At 44.8% G+C, this 13,383-nt stretch overlaps 2 protein-coding genes across 2 annotated transcripts; both read right to left on the bottom strand.

The window, feature by feature from the left end:
- Positions 1-8,089: 8,089 nt before the first annotated feature.
- Positions 8,090-9,863, bottom strand: LOC123412601 (GDSL esterase/lipase At5g45910-like). Its single transcript, XM_045105557.1, has 3 exons — positions 9,522-9,863; positions 9,221-9,433; positions 8,090-9,132 (listed from the first exon to the last, which is right to left on the bottom strand). The coding sequence occupies exons 1-3, from the start codon at positions 9,799-9,801 to the stop codon at positions 8,399-8,401; spliced, it is 1,227 nt and encodes a 408-aa protein (XP_044961492.1). The 5' UTR covers positions 9,802-9,863; the 3' UTR covers positions 8,090-8,398.
- A 2,638-nt stretch (positions 9,864-12,501) lies between these two features.
- On the bottom strand, positions 12,502-13,067 carry LOC123399892 (sialyltransferase-like protein 4; the record flags this gene model as incomplete). The annotated part of the gene is made up of 4 exons (XM_045094278.1): positions 12,502-12,518; positions 12,622-12,721; positions 12,815-12,879; positions 12,956-13,067. Coding segments are annotated over 4 exons (294 nt in total), but the record flags the coding sequence as incomplete, so codon positions are not given.
- Positions 13,068-13,383: the final 316 nt, after the last annotated feature.

Raw genomic sequence — 13,383 nt, 5'->3', positions numbered from 1 at the left:
ACAAGTCTGAGACGTTTGAAAAGTTCAAACAATTTCAGAGTGAAGTCGAAAGTCATCGTAACAAGAAGATCAAGTTCCTACGGTTTGATCGTGGGGGTGAATATCTGAGTTTTGAGTTTGGTGTTCACTTAAGACAATGTGGAATTGTTTCATAGTTGACACCCCTGGAACACCACAGCGTAATGGTGTGTCCGAACGTCGTAATCGTACTTTATTAGAGATGGTGCGATCTATGATGTCTCTTACCGATTTGCCGTTATCATTTTGGGGTTATGCATTAGAAACAGTTGCATTCACTTTAAATAGGGCACCATCAAAATCCGTTGAGACGACACCATATGAACTGTGGTATGGCAAAAGACCAAAGTTGTTGTTTCTTAAAGTTTGGGGATGTGATGCTTATGTCAAAAAGCTTCAGCCTGAAAAGCTGGAACCCAAAGCGGAAAAGTCCGTCTTCATAGGTTACCCAAAGGAGACGGTTGGGTATACCTTCTATCTCAAATCCGAGGGCAAAGTGTTTGTTGCTAAAACGGATCTTTTCTTGAGAAGGAGTTTCTCTCGAAAGAATTGAGTGGGAGGAAGATAGAACTTGATGAGGTTGTCGAACCTCTAATTCCTCTTGATGGTGGCGCAGGGCAAGGGGAAACCCCTGTTGCTGCGGCACCGGTTGAGGAACGAGTTGATGATGATGATCATGAAACTTCGGATCAAGTTACTGTCGGACCTTGCAGGTCGACAAGATCATGTACCGCTCCCGAGTGGTACGGTAATCCTGTCTTGACGATTATGTTGTTGGACAACAATGAACTAGCGAATTATGAAGAAGCAATGGTGGTCCCAGATTCCAACAAATGGCTGGAGGCCATGAAGTCCGAGATAGGATCCATGTACGAGAACAAAGTGTGGCCTTTAGAAGTACTACCTGAAGGTCGCAAGGCTATTCAGAACAAATGGATCTATAAGAAGAAGACAGACGCATACGGTAATGTGACCGTTTATAAAGCTCGACTTGTGGCAAAGGGTTTCTCACAAGTTCAAGGAATTGACTACGGTGAGACTTACTCACCGGTAGCAATGCTTAAGTCTGTCCGAATCATGTTAGCAATAGATGCCTTTTACGATTATGAAATCTGGCAGATGGATGTCAAAACGGCGTTCCTTAACGGATTTCTTAATGAAGAGTTGTATATGATGCAACGCGAATGTTTTGTCAATCCTAAGAATGCTAACAAAGTGTGCAAGCTCCAGCGATCCATTTATGGACTGGTGCAAGCATCTCAGAGTTGGAATAAGCGTTTTGATGAGGTGATCAAAGCATTTGGGTTTATACAGGTGGTTGGAGAATCTTGTATTTACAAGAAAGTGAGTGGGAGCTTTGTGGCGTTTCTAATATTATATGTGGACGACATATTGCTGATTGGAAACAACGTGGAGCTTTTGGAGAGCATAAAAGGTTACTTGAATAAAAGTTTCTCTATGAAGGACCTAGGAGAAGCTGCTTACATTCTAGGCATTAAGATCTATAGGGATAGATGGAAACGCCTGATAGGACTTTCACAAAGCACATACCTTGATAAAGTTTTGAAGAAGTTCAAAATGGATCAGTCCAAGAAAGGGTTCTTACCAGTGTTACAAGGTATAAAATTGAGTAAGACTCAGTGCCCAGCAACTGAGGAAGATAGAAAGACAATGAGTTCCGTCCCCTAGGCTTCAGCCGTGGGTTCTATCATGTATGCAATATTGTGCACTAGACCAGACGTCAACTTGGCCATAAGTATGGCAGGCAGGTTTCAGAGTAATCCCGGAGTGGATCACTGGACGGCGGTCAAGAATATTTTGAAGTACCTGAAAAGGACTAAGGAAATGTTTTTCGTGTATGGAGGTGACAAGGAGCTCGTCATAAAAGGTTACGTCAACGCAAGTTTTGACACCAATCCGGATGACTCTAAGTCTCAAACCGGATACGTATTTATTCTTAATGGGGGTGCGGTAAGCTGGTGCAGTTCCAAGCAGAGCGTCGTAGCAGATTCTACATGTGAAGCACAGTACATGGCTGCCTCGGAGGCAGCAAAAGAGGGTGTCTGGATGAAGCAGTTCATCACAGATCTTGGAGTTGTGCCAAGTGCACTGGATCCATTGACTCTCTTATGTGACAACACTAGTGCCATTGCCTTAGCAAAGGAACCAAGGTTTCACAAGAATACCAGAAAAATCAAATGACGCTTCAACCTCATCCACGACTAGGTCGAAGGAGAGGACGTGAATATTTGCAAAGTGCACACGGATCTGAATGTAGCAGACCCGCTGACTAAACCTCTTCCACGGGCAAAACATGATCAACACCAGAACTGTATGGGTGTTCGATTTATTACAATGTAAATTCCATGGCGATGCGAGGACTAGATTATTGACTCTAGTGCAAGTGGGAGACTGTTGGAAATATGCCCTAGAGGCAATGATAAATAGTTATTTTTATATTTCCTGTTTAAAGATAATCGTTTATTATTCATGCTATAATTGTATTGAATGAAAACATAGATACATGTGTGGATAAATAGACATAACAATGTCCCTAGCAAGCCTCTAGTTGGCTAGCCAGTTGATCAAGGATAGTCAAGGTCTTCTGACTATGTGCAAAGTGTTGTTCCTTGATAACTGATCACATCATAAGGGGAATCATGTGATGGACTAGACCCAAACTATGAACGTAGCATATTGACCGTGTCATTTTATTGCTATTGTTTTCTGCGTGTCAAGTATTTGTTCCTATGACCATGAGATCATATAACCCACTGGCACCGGAGGGATGCCTTGTGTGTATCAAACGTCACAACGTAACTGGGTGACTATAAATGTGCTCTACAGGTATCTCCGAAGGTGTCCGTTGGGTTAGTATGGATCAAGACTGGGATTTTTCACTCCATGTGATGGAGAGGTATCTCGGGGCCCACTCGGTAATACAACATCACACACAAGCCTTGCAAGCAATGTGACTAAGTGTAAGTCATGGGATCTTGTATTACGGAACGAGAAAAGAGACTTGCCGGTAATGAGATTGAAATAGGTATGCGGATACCGACGATCGAATCTCGGGCAAGTAACATACCGAAGGACAAAGGGAATGACATACGGGATTGCCTGAATCCTTGACACTGAGGTTCAACCGATAAGTTATTCGGAGAATATGTAGGATCCAATATGGGCATCCAGGTCCCGCTATTGGATATTGACCGAGGAGTACCTCGGGGCATGTCTGCATAGTTCTCGAACCCGCAGGGTCTGCACACTTAAGGTTCGGCGATGTTTTAGTATAGTTGAGTTATATGTGTGGTTACCGAATGTTGTTCGGAGTCCCTGATGAGATCACGGACATCACGAGGGTTTCCGAAATGGTCCAAAGACGAAGATTTATATATAGGATGACCTCATTTGGTTACCGGAAAGTTTTCGGGCATTACCGGGAATGTACCGGGAATGACGAATGGGTTCCGGATGTTCACCGGGAGGGGCCAGCCCACCCGGGGAAGCCCATAGGCCTTAGGGGTGCCGCACCAGCCCTTAGTGGGCTGGTGGGACAGCCCAAGAGGGACCTATGTGCAGGAGATAGAAAATCAAAGAGAAAAGAAAAAAAGAGATGGGAAGGAAGGGATGGACTCCACCTTCCAATCCTAGTTGGACTAGGATTGGAGGTGAACTCCTCCACCTCCTTGGCCGGTGGACCCTTGGGGTCTTGGACCCCAAGGCAAGCCTCCCCTCCCCTCCTCCTATATATAGTGGGGTTCTAGAGCTGATTTGAGACAACTTTTGCCACGGCAGCCCGACCACAAACACCACGGTTTTTCCTCTAGATCGTATTTCTGTGGAGCTCAGGCGGAGCCATGCAGGAGTAGATCCTTCACCACCACCGGAGCGCTGTCACGCTGCCGGAGAACTCATCTACTTCTCCGTCTTGCTTGCTGGATCAAGAAGGCCGAGATCATCGTCGAGCTGTACGTGTGCTGAATGCGGAGGTGCCGTCCGTTCGGCACTAGATCGGAGCGAATCGTTGGAGGGATCGCGGGACGGTTCGTGGGAAAGTTCGCGGGGCGGATCGAGGGACGTGAGGACATTCCACTACATCAACCGCGTTTCTTAACGCTTCCTGCTGTGCGATCTACAAGGGTATGTAGGAAAATCTTTCTTTCCCATGCGACGTTCTCCAACAGGTTGATGTGTTAGTACAACTCTAAATATAGGTCGATGGAAGACAGTGATGATGGCCTATGAGAGTGCGTCGGGCTGGTGTGTTCCCGGGACCCGGCAATGTGGCTTGGTTTGGGCCTTCGTTTTAGATGTTAGGCTATGGTGCGAGGTCTGTTTGATATTCGACTGGACTATCAACACCCCTTTATCAAGTGGATAGGAGTAGCGACGGATGTTTTCAAGATGGTGCCTTCAGATTTAGTGATGTATTATTTTGTAAGGTCTTTGTTAATAATTAATAAAATGACTGCATGCATTGCCCACATGCAGAGGCTGGGATCTTCCTCCTTTTCTAAAAAAACTTTGTGTAACTTTAGTATTGTATTGTCTCCGTTCCAAAATTTTGGGGATATTTTACATATTGATATTCTTCTTACGTAAATATGCCCGAACTTACGAAGTTTGACTTGCGACAAATATTATAAGCAAAGTAAAACAAAGAAAGGAATGCCAGCAGAATGACAAGTAAAAAAAGAGGGAGTACTAATTTCTGGTGATATCGTCCATTTAATTGCGGGTCATAGTGATGACCTTGTTCTCCACGGCAAGAAGCTTGGCCAAGACCTTGTTCTCCTCGGCAAGGGCTTTCCTTTCATCAATGGTGGCCTTGCGCAAACCCTCTTCCTTGAGTAAGATCCATTTTTCGTACTTCTCTTGCACTTTCTTCTCGGCCAAGTCCTTCTCCTCCAATGTCTGGATCACCAACACCTCATTTGATTGCACCATGATATCTATCTTATCACAGAAGCTTGATGCCTTCGATCCCCTCTTGATATTGTCTTTGGCCTTCTTGTTTTCATTCGACTTGTTCTTATTTCTTGGGCCATTATCATCTTCATCAACATCATCATCCATCTCGGTGAGTGAGCCTCTCTTCGGTGGGGAATTTTTGTCAATCAACTCCCACTTTTGGCTATGTTGAAGCAATTTCCAACAATACTCTAGGTTGGATGACATACCACATGAAGCTTTCATGTGCTTGTACCTTTCTTGCGCAATTTGTCCTACAAAATAAAAAGAGTGTCAAATATGATACATGCTTCAAAACATTTACACTACGATGTGAAAAAGAACTCATGTAGTCAGATTCGACGATACCACTTGGTGGTGGATTGCGGACTTGCTCCAAGCAAGCAGCCCAACAGCTACAAAACGGCTTGATAACATCCAAACCACCTTGAAGTGACCTAAAGGTGTGTCGTGTTCTATTGGGATACTTTGCCATCAAACGAATAAATTGATCCTCTATCCTTTGCCAATACCGCTTGGCGATTTGGTTAGTGTCGATGGCCGCATCAAGAGACACAACTTTCCACGCCTTGATCAAGATTTGATCTTTCAAATATGTGTAGTTCTTCGATCGTTTGCGATTTTTTGCTTGCTCTTGGTCGAAGACTGCCTTGTCAACCTCCTCCATCCCATCTTCTTCCGTGTTGTGACCGTGCATGTCACCATCGAACTCATTGTAACCGTAATTATTGAGCGGGGCTTGATCGATGTTGACGGTTGTTGTCGTCCAACAAGTGCACAAACTCGACAGACGCATTAGGAAAGCCGTCCCTACAGTTACGCTCAATAATTCATGAACAAACACAATGGCAAATAAAAGAAAACAAGCAAAGGAATGAAAGTTTCATACCTTGCGCCCATTTTGTCGAACACGTTGGACGCGGTGACATAGTCGTCGGCAGGCATCCTCGGGGTTGCTCTTGCCGATGTAATCAAGGGAGGCGTTAGCGTGGTAGCTCTTGCAGCCGCCTTCTTGCGTTTCACACCCGCCACCTTGCCCTTCTGGGCCGGTGCCGGCCTCCCCGAATTCGCATCGGCGGCATCGGCAGCGGGCACGTGTGCCTTCCCGATGAGGGCTCTCGAAGCGCCGCCCTGGACGACGATGTTGTTCTCCCGCTTGCGTGGTGGTGCGGTCGAGGGTTGAACAACGGCGGACGCGACATGGCCGGCTACGAGATCTGGCGGAGGGGTTGCGCGTGATTGGCTACAATGGTGACGGGCGACGGCTCGAAGGCTTCCATGGCAGCGACAGGTGGCCGCGGTCTGCGGATGATGGTTCGGAGCGGGCGGATGGTGATCAATGGAGGCGGAAGGAAGGGGAAGCGGGAACCTCCGCTCGAAAATGTCCCTCTTGTCAAAAAAAGTTGTCAATAGGGGGGTCAAGCTCGGGTCATCATTTCAGCCCGTGAATCTAAAGATTGAGAACGAACTTTTACCACATCTCATTTTTTTATGGTTTTGTGTTCGATATAAAGTCTGCTCGTACCATTTTTTTAGCATGAAATCGTAAAGTAACTATTATTTTACGGGTCGGAAGGGCATCTACAAAGACTTACTTAAAGATTTTACGTACAAAGTGATGTGTAGGATTATGATTGGTAATTGAGGGATGAGGGGCCCCACCCACACTGAAAATCAAAGGGAAGAGAAGAATTAGTTTGAAAGATTAAGTAAACCTTTGTAAGGTTTTGTAGGTCTAGCACTAGTACATATGCCCGTGCGTTGCGACGGGTGAAAAACAACAAAAAGATGCATCTTTTGACATTATGTGTCGTCTTTTGTATCCAACTCCAAAAAGCATCAAAAATAAGATTATTATCATCCTTAGAAACTTTGTGAAACTAAAGTTGTTTAGAAAAAAGTAAAACTACAAGTATCTAGATAAAAAAATGGAAGGAAAACTTTGTCATTCATGAAAAAGATGTCATGTTTTCTTGATTTTAGCAACTTAATGTTACTTGGCGACTCCTATGAAATGAAGACATAGAGAAAACTTCATTTAAGTATGAATAATTTTTTGGACAATTAGGCGGACTATAGGCTTTTACGCTTTCCATGTAGCTTTTGCACTAACATGTTTTATATTACGTCAATTTGAACTTGCTTGCTCTATTCAATTGCCTGGATTCTTCATTTAATTTGAGAGAAAAATGAAATTCTTGTTCGTATAATCGTTAGACAAAAAGAAAGCCGACTATCGGATTTGTATCGACAACCCTCGCATTACAAATGTGGAAGGACTAAGAATAGATTGCTAGGCTACTTTGTTTAGCATTTGAATCACCTGCTCTTTTTTCTTTATTCAATCTGTCTTTAGGCAGAGACATCGCATCTTATATTATACTCCGTTTGTTCAGTATTATCACGCGGCGTCTGCATACATATTTTCTGCATTTTCATTTATCGGGGATTAATTTGCAACAACAGAAAAAATTGACAGGTTCTATTATTAGGGAAGGGATCGACACTAAATTAGTTGTCAAATGTTTTGAATTATAGGGCAAAGGAAAAAAGCCTTATATTTGATACGGAGGGGGTTTACATATTATTAGGGGAACCATGCCTAAATTAGCAACCCATACATGGATGTGTGCATGACCACCAGAATCAAGGGCCGCTATGGATTTCAGATCTCTTCTTGCATTAGTTTGGCAAAATCTTTGTCGGAAGTGTACTCGTTTTTCTTACTGATTCACGAGGAGGTTTATTGAGTTTAATTTGCAGACCTATATAAATAGATCGATTTGTGTGTAAGGCATCAATGTGGGCCTATGCATACGAGCCCTTCTTTTTTTCTACACAGGAGCATCGTGTGCGTCAAGCTACCTAGTTTAGTTAGCACCGACCACACCATTTTTGTTGGTCGTGAGTTCCAATCCGTGTACTTATATTTAAAAAATAAACAAAAAAAGTGAGATAAGCAAGACTCAAACCTGGGTCTTAGGGGTAGATGTATGGAACCCGAACCAGTGCACCACTCCGACGTTGTTTGCAATTTAACGGCTCGCCTGTTGAAAAACCAATCACGGCGCAACTTTTTTTGAAAAAGAAACACGAATTATTATTTTTCACTTATGGATGGCATGGTGGATAATTTATGACAACTTCAGGGGCAATATATAAGAACGAAACATTTTCCTATTTAGTCACTTAAAGAGGAACGACGGGTTAATTACCTAAAAAACGAGGAATTTTTTTTACAAACAAACCACAACGTACGGCAGAAGCACTGGCTGCGTTATTATTTGGGAGAGATTATTGCCGAAGGGGTGTGGTAGAGTTGCTCTCGTAACATCGGAGATACACGGGAGTTTCACGGCAACCGGGCACGACTTCACTATAAAGTCTACACGTAGAGTTGCTCCCATTAACTCACGGGCGGGCAAGGCTTCTGGCCTGGGAGTTTCACGGCAACCGGGCACGCGAGCCCTCGGCGATACAGCAGCTCGGCCATGATGCGGTAACCATGCTGCGTCAGGTGGATGCCGTCCCAGCTGGGACGCCCGCTCGGGTCGGCGCACGCCGTCGTCCCCGGCGCGCCGCACAGCCTGTTACTCTCGAAGTTGTACGCGCCGCCACCCGCGCCGCAGCACGCCCTCCGCAGGGCCGCGCCGCCCTCGAAGCCGAACCGCGGCGCGTGGCCGAGGATCTCGAGGTAGGCGGCGAAGTAGTCGGCGTAGGCCACCGTGGCGTCCGGGTACGACCGCCGCAGCTCCGCGACGGCGCGCTGCAGGCGCTCGTTGTGCGCGCGCGCCAGGAGGTTGAAGGAGACGAGGCAGCCGTAGCTGTCGCGCAGCGATGCGGGGTTCGACGCCGTCGCCGCGCTCAGGTAGCTCGGCATGCACCCGATGGGGAAGTTGCCCGGGATCACCACTCTCGTGGCGCCCATGTCCAGCACCTCCTTGGCTGCGCCCGCTATGGTTTGCACGACCTCCGGTACGAGCGAGAGGGCGCGCGCCAAGCTCTCCGCGCTGCGGGTGGCATTGCTGATCGGGTCGTATCTGTCGCTCGTCCGCCGGGGCTGCAGGAAGACGTAGTTGTAGTCGTTCCCGCCGATCTCCCCCAGCATCACCAGTGAACTCGCTAGTTTTTTACGTATATCTGTGATGCAAAGCTAATTTTGTTGCATGTGCGTGGCGAGTTAATTAGCCAAATGATGAGAAGGTGAAAGGCAGTAGTAACGATCGACCTCGAGGGGAGTTAGTTGTGGAGCTCATGAACTGCTTGAACCATCCGAGCTGAACTCCAAGGGAGCTGTTGGTGTGGGGGACGCTGATCCCCCTGTTGGCCAGTGCGGTCGTGCTGAGCGCGGTGGCTCCGGCGACCGCGAAGTTGACGCCGTGCGTGAAATCCGCGCGCCTGTCGAGGTACGGGTTGAGCAGCGGGAGGCCGAGATCTTTAGCTGCACAATCAGAAAATGCTCACTCGTTCAAAGTCAAAGATCGATGGTAAAGAGCATCTCATTTCTTGAAGAACAAATGGACACGTACCAAGGACGTCGATCATGAGGAAGCCGTCGGAGCAACGGCCGGTGGGGCGGCCGATGGTGACGCCGTAGGGAAGACGCGTGGTGTAACGCAGCATTCCGGTGTCGCCTTCCCGGAGGAGGCTCCCCGTGTCCGAGATGGAGTCCCCGAAGTTGTAGATGGCCATAACGCCGTCTACCGTTGCCTCCGAAGGTGAGAACTGCGGCGGCGGCGGTGCAACGCAGGTGCCCGCCAGGAGCAGCACCATGAGTAGGTGCAGGCGGCGTCCTAGAGCAAGAGCCATGGCTGCCTTTGCCTTGTTCGTAGTTGCACTTCACGGGCTGGAGCTGACTATATAGCTGATCGCTGCATATATACAGTAGTTATATACACGACGTAGCTACGGCCTGTCCCTTTGTCCTCGCAGAAATACACAGATACAGTTGGTTGCTACCAGCATTTGGAACGGCAGCGCCAGCAGCCGGCGCAATAAAGTCTGCTCGCACCAAGCCCCTTGACCCGCTGATGAATTTCGGTTGCTCTTTCCCGCGGCGCATACGTACGCGGTTCCAGGGCAAATATAGCTGATCCAGTAAATTTAGCCCCCCAAACACCCTCTCAAACCTGAACTCTTTAATTTTGAGAAGTTAAATAAAGGATAGCGCTACACATCGACCAAATGATTATGTGAAAATTGACTCTGTAGCTGTTGGATGGAGCCCTGAATGGCTCGTGTTGCGGTCCGCACTTTGCAACACGAGCGTTGTTGTGCTCGCGTTGAACTTTTTCTTCTTCTGATTTTTTTCTTTGAAAAGGCCTTTATTATAGTCATAACAAATCCCACTTTTTGCAGATCGCTCAGGTTTCGACCATTGCCATTGCAACAGGACTATCCTTGCAAACCTTCAGTACAACCGGCCAATTGTTGCAAAAGCATCTTCAGCTCGTGGTCGTTCTTGTCGCCATTGCAGGCGTCTTCGTCGCGCCCGCGCTCGGAGAAGGCCCCATATCCAGGTCCGTTACAACCCTTCGGCGGTTTCGTGACCATTGCATCATCGGCGGTGTCCCATCGCCTAAGCTTGCTAGGTGGGTCTCCACAACAAGGAGGCTAGCTTAGAGCACATTGCTTGCAACGTCACTAGCCGCCGTCATGCATCAATAACAGCGTTGGTGTCAGTGCAATAACAGCGGTGGTGGTGCGTGTGTTGCAGCAGTGGTTCATCAAGTCAAATGTGAGACACTGAGGGAGGATGTGATGGGAAGAGATATGCGCTTTGGAAGCGTCGTCGCCTTCTAGTCGACAAGCTACTCTTGCACATGTGGGAATTACGCGAAAGAGACGGAAAAAAAAGGTAATGAGAGAAGACTAGTACAGGGTGGGACAAAGAGAGAAGAAGGTAGAGAGAATATTGGGGAGAGAGGTGATGTGCGGGCCACACAACCACGTGGCAACGAAGCAAGGAGGCGGGTGGAGCGTAATTGATCAGCCCATAACCTTTGCAACAAGCACCATGTTGCATTCTTTGCTTTGGTCAATTTGCATAGTGTGGATATGGCTATGAGCCCTCTGATCAAAAACAAATCTGACAGAAGCGAAGGTCGTCAATGCGGGCCTCTTGAACAGTAGGATGACAGCTAGCATTTCTCTTGATAAAATTGACTCCTAGCAGAACTCTTACAACTTAACTTCCTTATTATTATTATTATTGCCAATTCTTCTAACTTTTGGTTTACATAGCCCATTCCAACTACATATATGCACACATATTAAATCCAAACTTAATAAATAAGGTGTTTCACAAATTTCACGAACAATGCAAATTCAAGGTTTACAAATTCAGTTATTCAAATTCAAACCCACAAAAGGGTCAAATGAATTAAATAAATAGCATGATAGAAGCACAAGAATCAAGTGCTATGAAGTGCCCACAAGTGCTCAACAAGATCATCGTGGATATGGTATGAACTTCTACGATTTTGCAATAACGTGGATCTTAAATTTCATGTTTTGACTTTTTTTTGACGCCATCATCAGGGGTCCTAATGATGACCTTTAAGTACTAGTATTGTAGGGACAGATTTGCAATACATCCAAATTTCATCGGACTTTGAAACTTTTTGACAGCTTGTCGATTTGCCATGAAATTCATGCGTCGTAAGTGAAAAAAGAACTTGTGCATGTCTTTCAGCATGTCTACAAAATTCCTAAAAAATATGCAAAGGAATCACAAATGCAATGTCTTGTTTTTGGTGGGGTGATGATGCAACTAATAGAAAGATTCATTGGTTCACATAGCACAAGAGCCCGTGCGTTGCAACAGGAGAAAAGAAATCCTATTCTTTAATGACAATGACCATATTTTACTGCATCATCGAGATACACTATCACTTTCATGTTCATGAAATCGTGAACAATTTTTAAAAATCATGGACATATTTGAAATCATGAACTCAATTCACGAACATTTTCTTAACAACAACAAAATATTTTTTGGTTGAGCAAACTGCATTAATAGACCATGTGTGAGCTAGATTGATGAATGATATGTCTCGCTTTGACCTAGCGTAGCGGTGTTTTTCATAACCAGTAAAAACCATGACATCAGAATAAACATAGTTGTGTATGAAGGCAAAATAAACATTTAGTCATCTTCATATAACTTACAAAAACTAACCTATAGAAAGCTGTGTCAATTTTTTGAGGCACAACGTTGTACAAAACATGAAAACTTTTTTCTTACATTTTAAAGAATTTGATGGACATTTTATTTCAACTTACCAAATATTTTTTGAATACACGATCATTTTTTCAAAATCGTGAATATTTGTATTTCACTAACATTTTCTCGAAACACTGCAAAAAATAAAAACGTTAAAAAGAAAATAGTTGGGCCAAAGTTTTTAACATGAAAGATAATATTATATTTGAAGTGTACATATTTTTTAAGCTATTTCATATATAACTTTTGAAATTTAGAGTTAGAGTTTTAAATATATGAATATTTCAAAATATATTTGAATCTGCAAAAAATAGAAACATTAAAAAAAATTGAGCCGAAGTTGCAACAATGCAGCTCTAACTTAGAGTCAGCCTGAAATCAAGTAGAGAAAAGAAAAAAAAAACTAGAGAGAGCAAATTCAAGAGCTTTAAGCCCAGTTCCTTTAGCAGAGGAACCAAATGATGTGCCTAGCATGAGGTATACTGGATTGGTTATTGGAAGTTCCTACATCACAAGAGTTATGTCAGGCAGGTAAGAAAACAAGGAATATTGTACCCAAAGCACCCTAGTTCTTCAAATATGATGTAGTTAAATTACCCGAATCATCTGGTTCATGATATCATGTATTGTTGTCTTAACGATCAATGCCTCCTTTTTTGTTTCTGCAACCATAAGAATTAGCCTGCCTTTTCATTCCAGGATCCTACTGATAGGGAAATAGGTGGCTGGAAGACTTACCATCTAACTCAACAACTTTATCCAGTGCCTTTGCAGATCCTCTATTAAGAAGGCGAAATGTACTCTTTGCACCAACATATTCCGTGTAGTTCTGCAATGCAGAAAGAAGAAGTTAGAGCACGTCCAAGTTAAGAAACAAGAGCAGGAAATATAGGCATCTTAGGAAAACCATTAAAAAAAATTAAGCCGAAGTTGCAACAATGCAGCTCTAACTTAGAGCCAGCCTGAAATCAAGTAGAGAAAAGAAAAAAAAACTCAGTGTTGTTGGGATTTGAACTTGGGTATCCTGGGTGGGAGTTGAAGACTCAAGCCATTCGGGCTACTATCATCTGATGTATGTTAAGGGCCCGAGAGCTAGATGAACTAAACCCACTGGACCGCGAATTTTAAAAAAGAAAAACGAAGCGTTTTCTTTATTTATGGGTGGC

Source organism: Hordeum vulgare, chromosome 1H (genome assembly GCF_904849725.1).
Source record: "Hordeum vulgare subsp. vulgare chromosome 1H, MorexV3_pseudomolecules_assembly, whole genome shotgun sequence".
NCBI lineage: Eukaryota > Viridiplantae > Streptophyta > Magnoliopsida > Poales > Poaceae > Hordeum > Hordeum vulgare.
The sequence above is the reverse complement of the archived record's forward strand: the minus strand, read 5'-3'. Positions and strand labels throughout refer to the sequence as shown.

What these genes read in the sequence shown, in the direction of transcription:
- LOC123412601 (XM_045105557.1), bottom strand. Translation starts at nt 9,801, where the DNA reads ATGGCTCTTGCTCTAGGACGCCGCCTGCACCTACTCATGGTGCTGCTC. An exon ending in CCTCATGATCGACGTCCTTG is followed by an intron (nt 9,434 to 9,521) that starts GTACGTGTCCAT and finishes CTGATTGTGCAG; the next exon opens with CTAAAGATCTCGGCCTCCCG. An exon ending in CACAACTAACTCCCCTCGAG is followed by an intron (nt 9,133 to 9,220) that starts GTCGATCGTTAC and finishes TTTGCATCACAG; the next exon opens with ATATACGTAAAAAACTAGCG.